This window comes from Vipera berus, assembly GCF_964194415.1.
Source record: "Vipera berus genome assembly, contig: HAP1_SCAFFOLD_386, whole genome shotgun sequence".
In the NCBI taxonomy this organism is placed as follows: domain Eukaryota; kingdom Metazoa; phylum Chordata; class Lepidosauria; order Squamata; family Viperidae; genus Vipera; species Vipera berus.
The window spans coordinates 14,999-28,890 of NW_027673392.1; the positions used below are offsets into that span (position 1 = coordinate 14,999).

Here is a 13,892-nt window from a genome sequence, read left to right on the forward strand (position 1 = left end):
AGAATAGAAATAAGAATAGAAATAGAAGAATAGAATAGAATAGAATAGAATAGAATAGAATAGAATAGAATAGAATAGAATAGAATAGAATAGAATAGAATAGAATAGAATAGAATAGAATAGAATAGAATAGAATAGAATAGAATAGAATATAGTGTATGGTAGGATAGGAGAAGCGAAGGTGGAAGGGATCTTAGAGGTCTTCTAGTCCAACCCCCTGCTTAGGCAGAAGAAGCCCCACATCCTGACACCCTGCAGAGGGGCAAGGCCCCCCCCCGTCTCCTTCCCCCTCCTTCGCCCTTCTGCACCAGCCTTCTCCTTCCCTACGTTCTCGCTCCTCCGTGGGTTCCCACCCCTCCGGCGCCCACCAAGCCTCCTCCCGCATCCTCTCCGCCCAGTTTCTGCCGACCCCAGACCCGCGCAGCGCCATCCCGGCGTGCACCCCTCTGCGTTCCTCCCGCCTCTCAGGAGGTCCTCCTCCCAGAAAGACAAAAAAAACACGGGCACACAAAAACACACGCACAAAGAAAAAACAAACACGCACGCACACCGAGGCAGGTCCGGGGCCACGGGAGACCCCCCCCCGTGGTTGGCAACCAGCGGGACTTCCCACCTGCGTGGCGCCTTACCTGCCCGTCCCGCCCACGCGAGCGCCACGCAGGTGGGAAGTCCCGCCGGCTCCGGGCAGCGGCGGCGGCGGCAGCTGCCCCGGCCCAACCCCGCCCCCGCCTCCTCCCACCTGGCGGCCAGGTGAGCCGCGGGGGAGGCGTGGGAAGAGCCAGCGCAGCCGCCCGCCTTCCTTGGCCGCCCGTCCAGGAAGGCAGGAAAGAAGGAAGGAAGGAAAGAAAGAAAGAAAGAGAGAGAGAGAGAGAGAGAGAGAGAGAGAGAGAGAGAGAGAGAGAGAGAGAGAGAGAAGAAAAGGAACCGGGGTCGGCTGCCACAACAGACGAGGCGAAAGTCTCCGCGGATCGCTGCGCGCAGGTGAGCGAGGGTTCTCTGTGTGTCTGTGTGTCTGTGTGTGCGCGCAGAGACTCGGGAAGTAGGGGGGGGCAGAGAGATCCCCCCAAACTTCCGAAGAAGTTCCTTTCCCGCTTTCTCCAGCCAGGTGTCCTTCCTTCCTTCCTTCCTTCCTTCCTTCCTTCCTTCCTTCCTTCCTTCCTTCCTTCCTTCCTTCCTCCATTTGATCACTTAATTTCTTAATTAACAAATTAATCTGCCCACTGCGGCTTCTGATTTTGCACTGGCCTTTTGGCCAGCAATTCTGCCCACTTTCCCTTCCCCTCTGCCTCCCCCCACTCACAACCCCTCCCCCCCCACCTCCTTTGCCACCACCTGGGACCCCTTTTCCCAGGCTTTTTTGAGTTTGGCTCACCTGGACAGGCAGGTAGCAATTAAGGGCAAAATAAAGGCCCAGATTTCTGTTTTGCAGGGCAGGGCGTCGCAAATATAAACATTTCTCCCCCCCACCACCACCACCTCTAGGTTCTTCCGTGGGTGACTCTGGTCTTGGCCCCGTGCCATCTCCACAAGCTATAAGACGCCTTTGGAGTTTTACATTACGTTTTTGTGACACACACACACACACGCCAACACACACTCCTCTAATTTGCACTGTACTGGATTTTTAATATTTGTGTTTCTCTGTGCCTTTGGACGTTGTGTCTCCCGTGCAAAGCATTCCGGGCTGTGGCTTGTGCCCGTTTCACAGAGGGGGACAACCGAGGCCAATCCGTTGGAGACTTGCCCAAAACAGGATTTTGAAACCGCTTGGTCCTGGAGATTTGTTGGTTTTTTTTTTAAAAAAATAAAAGTTTTATTAATTTTTTAAAATTGCAATCTTTAGTGCTTAGTAAACAACCTGTTGTCTGGATTCAAATATTTAACATTAACTTCTTCACTATAAATCTGTTCAATAGTACACAAGAGAGTATTTTTTTTCTCTGATCCCCCTTTCTTCTCTATATTTTTTTCCATTTTCCCCGCATAACACCATTAGAATTTTTGCTACTGTTAACAGAGTTAAATATAAGCATCATATTTTGCTAACATTAGATTAGATAACCTTTATTGTCATTTTTTTCCTGTGGGCACGACGGCACACATTAAAAATGAAATTTAGTTGCTTGCTCTCAAAATTGTACACATACGTAACAGATAGATGATTGATAGATAGATAGACAGATAGACAGACAGATAGATAGATAGACAGACAGACAGACAGACAGACAGACAGACAGATAGATAGATAGATAGATAGATAGATAGATAGATAGATAGATAACGTTTATTGTCATTTTTTTACTGTGGGCACAATGGCACAAATTTAAAAATTAAATTTAGCTGCTTGCTCTCAAAGTGTACACATACATAACACACATTTAAACTTGCTACATACAACATATGTACTGTATAGACCTACATCCTTACATATGAGTACCATATAAATATTAATCACTGTCCATCTTGAATACATAACGGAAGGATATCCGTTAATATCATACAAATAACAATACATCAATTCATAAATCCATAATGTCAATTCATTCATCAATATCCTGTTTTTTTTCGTGCTCTTGTTAAGGTTTGATTTCCCATCGGCATTTGAAATATCTTCATCAGTCATTATTTATAGAGCTACAATTTTTTATTCAAATCAATCCTCCTTTTATCTTCACATTTCCCGTATCAGAAAAAAAAGGGGGGGGGGAGTGCTATCTTAATTCTAAATCATGTCTTTCTGGAGATTTGTTTTTATTAGCCGTTGAAGAGGTCGGAGGTCTCTTTGAAGCCCCCCCCATAAAAAATCTACAGGTCAAGGTGACTTACAAGCGAAGTTGTAACAGCATTGAAAAAAATGGACTTTTGCTCGGCTTTTCACGCTTAATGACCATTGCAGCATCCCCATGCTTAATCGATCGAAGTTCGATCTGAATCGTATTGACATCTGACTCGTATTTATGACGGTTGCAACGTGCTGGGGTCATGGGATCTTGTTTGTCAGAAGCCCCCCCGGGAAGGTCGCTAGGGGGATCACCTGACCCCTGGACACTGCAACCGTCATAAGTACGAGTCAGTTGCCGAGTGTCTGAATTTTGATCCCGTGAATTGAGGAAAACTCTGCTGGTTGTAAATGGGAGGAACTGGCTGTAAGTCGCTTTCTTCAGTGCTGTGACACCTTCGGCCACTAAATGGGCGGCCGTAAATGTGAGGACTACCTGTATCAAGTTTCTTTTGATGTTTCTGACACTCCACGGCGGCATAAATTCGCTTTTCCGTGACAAAACTTTAATTCTGCTTGCCTCTATTTTAAAAGTTTTATACCCAGTTTGTGTGGTTCTAATGCTTTATTTGTGCACTACTTCTGCCAGGGAGTAATTCTGATCAATAAATAAACTAAATGAGTCAAATCAGCGGGAGAATTGAGTTTACAATTGACCTTTGAACCCTAATTCTCGTGACAGAGAGTTGGCTGGGGAATTCTGGGAGGGGAAGTCCATCCCTCTTAAATCGTGCTGGTTGGGGAATTCTGGGAAGAGCCGCTAGAAGAGAATATAAATAGCTCCAATTCTGGGAGTTGAAGTCCTTGATCCTTAGTAGATCTTGCACGAACAAGGGGTTGGACTAGATGTTCTCGAGGGACCCCCTACTCTGATTCCATGACATGGATTACAGGAAATAAATGAAAAACCCTGGGATCCAGAGTGGCTGGCATGACTTACAATGAGCCAGCCGTGTGCGGCAGCTGCCAAAAAAGCCAACGCAGTGCTAGGCTGCATTAACAGAGGGATAGAATCAGGATCACGTGAAATTTTAATACCACTTTACAAGGCCTTGGTAAGGCCACACTTGGAATACGGCATCCAGTTTTGGTCACCACGTTGTAAAAAAAGAGGTTGAGACTCTGGAAAGAGTGCAGAGAAGAGCAACAAAGAGGATCAGGGGACTGGAGGCTAAAAGATATAAGGAGCAGTTGCTGGAATTGGGTGTGTCTAATGAAGAGAAGGACGAGGGGTGACATGATAGCAGTCTTCCAGTATCTCAGGGGCTGCCCCAAAGAAGAGGGAGCCAAGCTCTTCCCCAAAGCACCCACAGGCAGGACAAGAAGCAACAGATGGAAACTAATTAAGGAGAGAAGCAACCTGGAACTAAGGAGAAACTTCTTGACAGTGAGGACAATTAACCAGTGGAACCACCTGCCTCCAGAAGCGGTGAATGCTCCAACACTGGAAGTTTTTAAGAAGACACTGGACAGTCATTTGTCCGAAATGGAATAGGGTTTCCTGACTGAGCAGGGGGCTGGACTAGATGACCTCCATTCCAACTGTTATTCTGTTATCTATCCTTCCTTCCTCCCTCCCTCCCTCCCTTCTCCAACACTGGAAGATTTTAAGAAGAGACTGGACAGCCATTTGTCCGAAATGGTATAGGGTTTCCTGCCTGAGCAGGGGGCTGGACTAGATGACCTCCAAGGTCCCTTCCAACTTTATTATTATTATTATTGGCCTCTCCTGCAGAGCAAAATCATCCCCTGCTGGGGTGCTTTTGTGTGTGTGTGTGTGTGTGTGTTAAAAACATTTAGAGGGATTAATGTCCTTTTCATTTGCAAAACCTGCAGGGGCCCTGTGAAAGAGCCCCATTAGCAGCCTGCTAATGCCTCCCCTTTCTCTGGCAGTTTCCGGAAAGGGTGGGGGCAGGGCAGAGGATTGGGAGAGGGCAGCCTTTGCACGGAGGGGGGGCAGATGCCCACTTGGCAAAGAACGCCCAACCAAGTCTAATAAATAATAATAATAATAATAATAATAATAATAATAATAATAATAATAATAATAATAATAATAATAATAATAATAATAATAATAATAATAAAGTTGGAAGGCTCCTTGGAGGTCATCTAGTCCAACCCCCTGCTCAGTTGTCCCCCCCCTCTCTCGGAGGCTCGGGTTGAGGACCCCTGCCACAGGCCAGGGCCATCAGGGCCATCAGGAGACAGACCCTCCCCCATCTGGGGGCAGCCCCCCCACTCTTCATTCCTGCCATACTCAACCTTGGAAGGAGAGAGCGGGTTTTTTTTTCTAGCCAGCGCCCAGCCCTTTGGAGAGAGGGGGGGGTCAGCCCCTCCTCCCCCCTCCCCAGAGCCAGGTGCTGGGTTGTTTTTCTTCCAGGGACTCATAGGGTGGGCCTAGCAACCCCCCCCCCGCCCCCAAGCAGACCCTTCCCCTGCTCCTCTGTCAGGTGAGTCAGAGGAACACCCCCCCCCGTCCCCCAATCGAACCCACAACGAGGCCTGGTCAGTTTGGTGTCCGTAGGATCAGATGACCCTGGTCCGTGTTTGCATCAGGCTGGGAAGACCTCACTGGGGTGGGGGTGCCCGTGCAGGGAGATGAGGGGAAATTATATATATATACTAAATTATATATATATATATATATATATATATATATATATATATATATATATATATATATATATATATATATATATATATATATATATATATATATATATATATATATATATATATATATATATATATATATATATATATATATATATATATATATATATATATATATATATATATATATATATATATATACTAAATACCATATTAGATGTGAAGACTCTGGAAAGAGGGCTGAGAAGAGCAACAAAGATGATCAGGGGACTGGAGGCTACAACATACAAGGAACGGTTACCGGAATCGGGGATGCCCAGTTTAATGAAGAGAAGGATCAGGGGAGACAGGATAGCAGTCTTCCAAAATTTGGGGGGCTGCCCCAAAGACGAGGGAGCCAAGCTATTCTCCAAAGCGCCCGAAGGCAGGACAAGAAGCAACGGGTGGAAACTAAGCAAAGAGAGAAGCAACCTGGAATTAAGGAGGAATTTCCTGACAGTTAACAATTTCCAGACAGAGAACAATTAACCAGTGGAACAACTTGCCTCAAGAAGTTGTGGGTGCCCCATAGCTGGAGGTTTCTTTAAGAAGAGATTTGACAAACATTTGTCCGGAATGGTATAGGCCAGGGTTTCCTGCCTGAGCAGGGGGTTGGACTAGATGACCTCCAAAGTCCCTTCGAACTTTATTATTATTATTGTTGTTGTTGTCGTCATCATCATCATCATCATCATCATCATCATCATCATCATCCCCCTCGGAGCCCCTGTCCCCTTTGTAACAAAATAACAGAGTTGGACGGGATCTTGGAGGTCATCTAGTCCAACCCCCTGCTCAGGCAGGAAACCCTATAGCATTTCAGACCAATGGCTGTCCAGTTTCTTCTTAATTTTTTTTTTTTACATTTTGATCCCCCCTGCCCCTCTGACGTCCGTCCTCCAGCAACCCCTTTTGCATGGACATTTCCACTGGTCATCGTTATCTAGAGGGGATAATCACATCTCTTTATTTAGTTCTTAAACTTAGAACCTTAGACTCGGACTCCGGCGATTACAGAGTGGTTTCCTGGAGTTAAAATAAAAAACAACACCCTCTAGAAAATTTTTCAAATTAGGGCAAATATATGGCAAGTTTCTAACAAAGGCATGGTGATGGGAAATATAATACAGAATAGAATAGAATAGAATAGAATAGAATAGAATAGAATAGAATAGAATAGAATAGAATAGAATAGAATAGAATAGAATAGAATAGAATAGAATAGAATAGAATAGAATAGAATAGAATAATAATATACAGAATAGAATAGGATAGAATAGAATAATAATATACAGAATAGAATAGAATAGAATAGAATAGAATAGAATAGAATAGAATAGAATAGAATAGAATAGAATAGAATAGAATAGAATAGAATAATAATATACAGAATAGAATAGGATAGGATAGGATAGGATAGGATAGGATAGGATAGAATAGAATAGAATAGAATAGAATAGAATAGAATAGAATAATAAAATACAGAATAGAATAGAATAGAATAGAATAGAATAGAATAGAATAGAATAGAATAGAATAGAATAGAATAGAATAGAATAGAATAATAAAAGAATAGAATACTTTATTTAGCCAAGCGTCATTAGCCACAGAAGGAATTTGTCTGGTACAGAAACTCTTAGTGTATTTGCAAAACAGAAGAGAAAATAACAATCTTTTTTTTTTCTTCTGGAACCTGTGGGCAGGACACAGATCCTCTCAGGAAAAGCTCGCTCTAGCCAGTAAGCCAAGCTGCACGCCTAGCAGGAGAAGTCTGGAATTGACAAAAATCTTTCCGCTGATCATTGAACCTGAACTGGGCAAAAACCTTGACTGGTTTCACAGCAGCCCGCCCCCCCTGTGAAAGTGGCTTGTGCTTTTTGCACCAATCTGAGGTTTGTCTACTCCTGCACCCCATAGGGGCCCCCCACCCCACCCCGATGGCGCCAGACGACGGCACCGAATGGCTCCTGCAGCTGCTGAGCGAAATTCAGCTGGAGCAGTTTTACACCAGGATCCGAGATGAGCTCCACGTCACCCGTCCGAGCCACTTCGACTACGTAAAGCCCCTCGACCTGGACCGCATCGGCCTGGGGCGCCCAGGTGAGGCCAGGGGTCCTGCTCAGAGATGCCCCCTCTCGTAAGACTTGGCAAGCTTCTAGTCCTCATGAGGTGCACGGAAAAAAGGTGGGGAGGGCGTGCAGTATGAAAGGAGGAGGGAATAGGGGTTAAAAAAAATGGACACGTGCCTGTTTAAAATAGATACACAGGTAATCCTCGGATTTAGGACCATACTTCCTGTTGCTAAGCAAGATGGTTGTTAAGTGTGTTTTATGACTTTTTTTTTGCTGTTGTTCCGTGAATCCGCTTGTCAGAAGGGGATCACGTGACCCCGGGGACACCGTGACTGTCATAAACATGCGGCAGCTGCTCAATAGCCCAAATTTTGGTCACGGGGGCTGCTGTCATGTGAAAAGCAGTCATAAATCAGCTTTTTCAGGGCAGCTGTAACTGAACGGTCGCTAAACAGTTGCAAGTTGAGGGCCCCTGGCACGGAGGAGTCTGCTCAGAGGTGCCATCTCTCGCAAGACTCCCAAAGTTTCTAGTCCTCATGAGCACCAGAGGGGGAAAAGCCAGGGAGGGTGCCTGGTATACAAGGAGGATGAAACGGGGCTTCAAAAGGGACGTAACTCTATTGAAATCAGATATAAAAATCTCCCCTTTCCAAGAACCGCTAGCCGGTGGATAAAAACAGCATTTCCCCCCCCCCCTTCATTTACTTTTTCGCCAACCTTGCTAACTTTAAGACTTGTGGACTTCAACTCCCAGAATTCCCCACCCAGCAAAGATTTGCCAGGATTCAGCATGGATACGACAAGAAGGAATGTAAATAGACTACCTTATCGCTTCCCCCCCCCCCCCCGATAAAGTAACTTTCTTAATAGATGGTGGGAATGCGATAGATGTAATATATCTTGACTTCAGCAAAGTGTGTGTGTGTGGGGGGGGGGAAATGGCTGGCGGAGGAATTCTGGGAATTGTAGTCCACAAGTCTTCAGGTTACCGAGGTTGGAGACCCCCGACATATAGAAAGGAACTTATGTTGGGACCATCTCCAGGAGATCACAAAGCCCCTTATCAGGTCGCCTGTTTTGCCGGCAACCTTCATTTGGGCGCGAGTTTGGTTTTCTCGGACCAAGGAATCGTCCCACCGCTTGAAGCTTTGTCTTACAGGTCAGCGGCGGCTGGAAGAGGCCTTGAAACGCCGGAAGGGTCAAAGCCAGCGTCCCAAGTCCTGGGTCTATAAGGTGGGTGCCCGGAGCCTCCCTCGAAGGGACACACCTGGTTGGCTTCACACTCGCCCTGGCATCTCTTAGCAGCAAGCCGTGGGTATCCGGCTGTTTTGACCTGGTGCAGATTTGGGGAAGCGAAAGACGGGGTGTGTGTGATTTATTGCGGAGGCGGGGAAGCGATGCCACCGCTTGCCAATAGAAGAGAGTCTTTGTAGCTCAGGGCTGAACTGGGGGGGTCCTGGGGGGGTTTCTTTGCAGACCTTTTGTGACCCAACTAGGGAACGTCATCAGTGATAGAAGGGAGGGGGGGGTTGCGGAGAGGAGGAGGAGGAGGAGGAGGAGGAGGAGGAGGAGGAGGAGGAGGAGGAGGAAGACTATGGGGTCCTTGGTGATTTCTGAGCTTTGTGGTTTTCTTGCAGACATTTCATGATCCAGCTAGGGAACATCATCAGTGCTAGAAGGGAGTGTGGGAAGAGGAGGAGGAGGAGGAGGAGGAGGAGGAGGAGGAGAAAAGGAGTGAGGGGTCCCCAGTGCCCTCTGAGCTTGGCTGTTTTCTTGCAGACATTTCCTGACCCAAGGAGGGAACATCCTCCGTGCTGGAAATGCATCTCCCTTTCTTCCTAGCACGGATGACGTTTCTTAGTTGGGTCACGAAACATCTGCAAGGAAGCCACCCAGCTCAGCTATCCCTGAGGACCCCACCCCACCCTACCCCCATCACAATGTTGTTCAGGTGACGCCAATTGTGCAATCGGCCACAGCGAGTGACTCAAATCCTGTATAAACTGTCATTTGCCTGCGAGCTCCTGTCTTTGCCGTGTCCGCCGATGCTGTCGGCAAACAGAACCGGGGCGTTCTCTTCGTTGGCTTCAACCATCTCTTGCGCGAACCGTCTTTGGTTGCCCCTGCAAGGCATCAAAACCTGTCGAGATTCGCCCAGGTTGTCCTTCCTGACTGCAGCTCAGGAGGATGTTTGGAACGTGCTTATTAAATTTTGCGTACTATTGTTTTTTTGTGGTTATTGCTGCTTCTTGCCTGGCCAGCCAGATGTTCAGGCTGGCCTTTTCATCCACTGTTCGAGTCCTTCCCAAACACCTAAGATAGGCAGACGTGGCTGTTTGTTGGAGAAAAGCTATCATTCTAGAAAGAGGGCTCTATTATTACTACAGAATAGTTGGTTGCGAAGTCAGCCAGATGTTGAGGCTGGATTTGGCCCGTTTATCCACTTCCTGAGGATCTGGGCTGGACAGATGTTTTTCGATGGGGTTGAAGGCCTCCCCGGAGGACATCAGTTCTTCCAAGCAAAGCTGCCTTTTGCAATTCACCGATGGGGGATTTGGTCAATGCCGATGGTGATCAAGGGGTGCTCCAGATGTTTTGGGATTGCATCTACGGCGCTTATCACGACTATGATTTGTTGCATGTTGAGCCAGATGTTTAGGTTGGATTTGGCATTTTTGTCTGCCTCTTGAGTCCTTCCCAAGGACCTGAAATAGGCAAATGTGGTTGTTTGATTGGGGGATAAAGGATGTCAGCTATTCCAAGTCAAGCTGCTATCTATCTATCTATCTATCTATCTATCTATCTATCTATCTATCTATCTATCTATCTATCTATCTATCTATCTATCTCTCATGTATTTATCTATATCATGTATTTATCATCTATCTCTCATGTATTTATCTATCTATCTATCATCTATCTATCTATATCATTTATCTATGATCTATCATGTATCTATCTATCATGTATTTATCTATGTATCTATCTATGTATCTATCTATCATGTATTTATCTATATCTATCATGTATCTATCTATCTATCATGTATTTATCTATCTATATCATGTATTTATCTATCATCTATCTCATGTATTTACCTATCTATCATCTATCTATCTATATCATTTATCTATGATCTATCATGTATCTATCATGTATTTATCTATGTATCTATCTATGTATCTATCTATCTATCATGTATTTATCTATATCTATCATGTATCTATCTATCTATCTATCATGTATATCATGTATTTATCTATGTATATCTATCATTTATCTATCATGTATCTATCTATCATGTATTTATCTATGTATCTATCTATCATGTATCTATCTATATCTCTCCTATCTATCTATCTATCTATCTATCTATCTATCTATCTATCTATCTATCTATCTATCTAGTATATCTTTCTATCTATCATGTATTTATCTATCTCATTTATCTATCATGTGTCTATCATGTAACTATATCATGCATCTATTATGTATTTATCTATCATATCTATCATGATCTATCATGTTTTATCTCTATCATGCATCTCTCTCTCTCTCTCTCTCTCTCTCTCTCTCTCTCTCTCTCTCTCTCTCTCTCTCTCATGCATCTATTTATCTATCATTTATTTATTTGTTTGTAAAATGTATTGCCCCACCCTGCCCCATCTGATCACAAGAGAACTCTGGGCGGTTTACAATCTTTTCGCAATTGACCGCTGGGGATTTTGCCAATGCCGTCGGTATTCAAGTGGTGCTCCAGATGTTTTGGGATTGCCCCCAAGGTGCCTGTCACTGCTACTATGGGTCCCGGCAGAGTCAGCCAGATGTTTGGGTTTGGCCCATTTCTCCACCTTACGGACGAGTGGAGGGTGGAGGCCGTGGAAACCCCGAGTTAAGTCTGAATTTACTTTGTCTACCAAATCTGAACTTCACTCCGGTTTAGCGCTTCGTGCCACCGCGACGGGCACCAGTGCCACCGTGTGTTCCTTTCTCTTTTTTGCCCCACCAGATGTTCACAGGGGGACGAATCCCAGAAAACGAAGAGACCCCCAGCCCCCAGCCCCTGGCTCCTCCCCGCCTGGACACGGACGCCTCCCTCAAGTGCCTGATTGGCGAGTGGGACCTCCACATGTGCGAGCGGCTGGGCGACGGATGCTTCGGGGTGGTGCATCGCGCCGAGTGGCACGCGCCGGGGGGCGCCTTGGTAAGCGCCTGGCCCGTGGGCCTGCCTGCTGCTCGGCAAAAGGGACCCTGGCTTTACCTGCGCCTGGCCAAACTAGGCGCCCAGGTCCTTAGAACGCAACTTGGTTCAGCCAGCAATTGACAAAGAGGCAGTCTGTTTAGCGAATGTTCCAAGTTACCATGTCCAAAAAAAATTGGCTTACGACTGGTCCTCACTCTTACGACGCTTGCAGCATCCCCACAGTTACGGAATCAAGATTCAGGCGCTTGGCAAGCAGCGTGTTTTTACGACAGTCGCAGCATCCTGTGACCCCAGCTGTATCAAAAAATGTTGTAAAATTGAGCGTGAGTCTTTAATCCAGGGCTCTTCAAACTTGGCCCTTTGATGACTTGTGGACTTCAATTCCCAGAATTCCTCAGCCAGCATGCCTGGCTGAGGAATTCTGGGAGTTGAAGTCCACAAGTCATCAAAGGGTCATAGTTCCCTCATGCCGGCTGAGGAATTCTGGGAGTTGAAGTCCACAAGTCCTAAAGGGATCCCTCACACCGAGGAATTCTGGGAGTTGAAGTCCATAAAAGGGCCAAGTTTCAAGACCCCTGATGTAGGTAGTCCTCAGCGTACAACAATCTGTTTATTGACCGTTTGAAATTACTAAAAATCTGACTTATGACCGTTTTCCACACTTACGACCGTGGCAGCCTCCTCGTGGCCACGTGATCAGAATTTGGATGCTTGGCAACTGACTCGTATTTACGATGGTTGCAGTGTTCCAAGGTTCAGGCGGATCCCCTTTTGCGAACTTTTGGGAAGCGAACTCAATAGGGAAGCGAGATTCACTTGACGTCACTAAGTGAAACTGTCGCAATTCAAGGACTGTCTAGAGGGAGCATTGTGCCTTGTTAGGCAGCAGCTGCGTTCCTTTCCTCTGCTAGATCCCGGTGGCCGTGAAGACGCTGCGGTCGGACGTCTCCTCCAATCCGGGGGCCCTGATTGACTTCCTCAATGAGGTCAACGCCATGTGCTGCCTGGATCACCCCAATCTCCTCCGCCTCCATGGGGTGGTGCTCACCCAGCCCCTCAAGATGGTAAGGGGGACCCCAACGACTCACCTCCAGAAGTTGTGCACGCTCCATCACTGGAGGTTTAGGGTCTCCTCCTTGAGCAGGAGGTTGGACTAGATGACCTCCAGGGTCCCATCCAACTCTGTTATTCTGTAAGGCTCTCCTCGAGCAGGAGGTTGGACTAGATGACCTCCAGGGACCCTTCCACCTCTTGTTATTCCATTAGTCTCCTTCCAAACTTTTCCTGGGAAGGGGAGGGGCTATGAAGAGCAGGAGGGGCCGGGCATCCAGAAGACGGGTGCAAAGATTCTCTCTCGCCGAGTTCACACGACCTGTATAACTCACCCAGGGGGGAAACCATCTAGGATTGCCTTTCAACACATTTATTCTGTTTAATTTTATTTCCCCACCCCCCCGTCCTGCTGGGTTATTTTGGGGTTCAGAGGACGGGGCGATGGGTCGAGGGGGGCACTGTTAACCCTTTCCTCTCGAACTTGGCCCTTTGATGACTTGTGGACGCTGGCTGGGGAATTCTGGGAGTTGAAGTCCACAAGTCATCAGAGGGCCATGTTTGAAGATCTGCTGTTGGCAGGTAACGGAGTTGGCCACGCTGGGCTCCCTCTACGACCGGCTCCAGCCGCCTTTCCCTCTGCACCAGCTCTGGAGCTATGCCGTCCAGGTGGCCGGGGCCATGGCTTACCTGGAGTCCAAGCTCTTCGTCCACCGGGATCTGGCCGCCCGGAACATCCTGCTGGTCACCGAGGACCACGCCAAAATTGGCGACTTTGGCCTGATGCGCCCACTGTCCAGCAAGAGTGACCGCTATGTCATGTCCGCCCACCGGCGCATCCCATTCGCCTGGTAAGGCTCTCCAAGGCCAGGAGGGTTTAACCCCCCACTTCTCCCATCTCCTCAGGCTGCTGCTGAGCCCTCAGCGGCCATGAGGACTAGCGCCTTGCAGGGTGCTGGCAAGACCTGAATGAAGGAACGTACCATGCCATGATTTCAGGGTGAGATGTGGTTTTTCAGAAGAGGCCAGACAGCTGGACTTGTCTGAAATGGTCTAGGGTCTTCTGATTGACTGGGGGGGGGGGGCTGGACTAGAAGACCTCCAAGGACCCTTCCAACTCTGTTATTCGGCT

General features: G+C 46.8%; 1 protein-coding gene across 1 annotated transcript; it reads left to right on the forward strand.

Moving 5' to 3' along the window:
- Window positions 1–864: 864 nt before the first annotated feature.
- On the forward strand, window positions 865–13,615 carry LOC308679392 (activated CDC42 kinase 1-like; the record flags this gene model as incomplete). Its single annotated transcript, XM_081347007.1, has 6 exons — window positions 865–981; window positions 7,352–7,534; window positions 8,666–8,739; window positions 11,516–11,710; window positions 12,622–12,774; window positions 13,343–13,615. Exons 2-6 carry the CDS (start codon window positions 7,372–7,374, stop codon window positions 13,613–13,615), a joined length of 858 nt encoding a protein of 285 aa, XP_081203133.1. The 5' UTR covers window positions 865–981; window positions 7,352–7,371.
- Window positions 13,616–13,892: the final 277 nt, after the last annotated feature.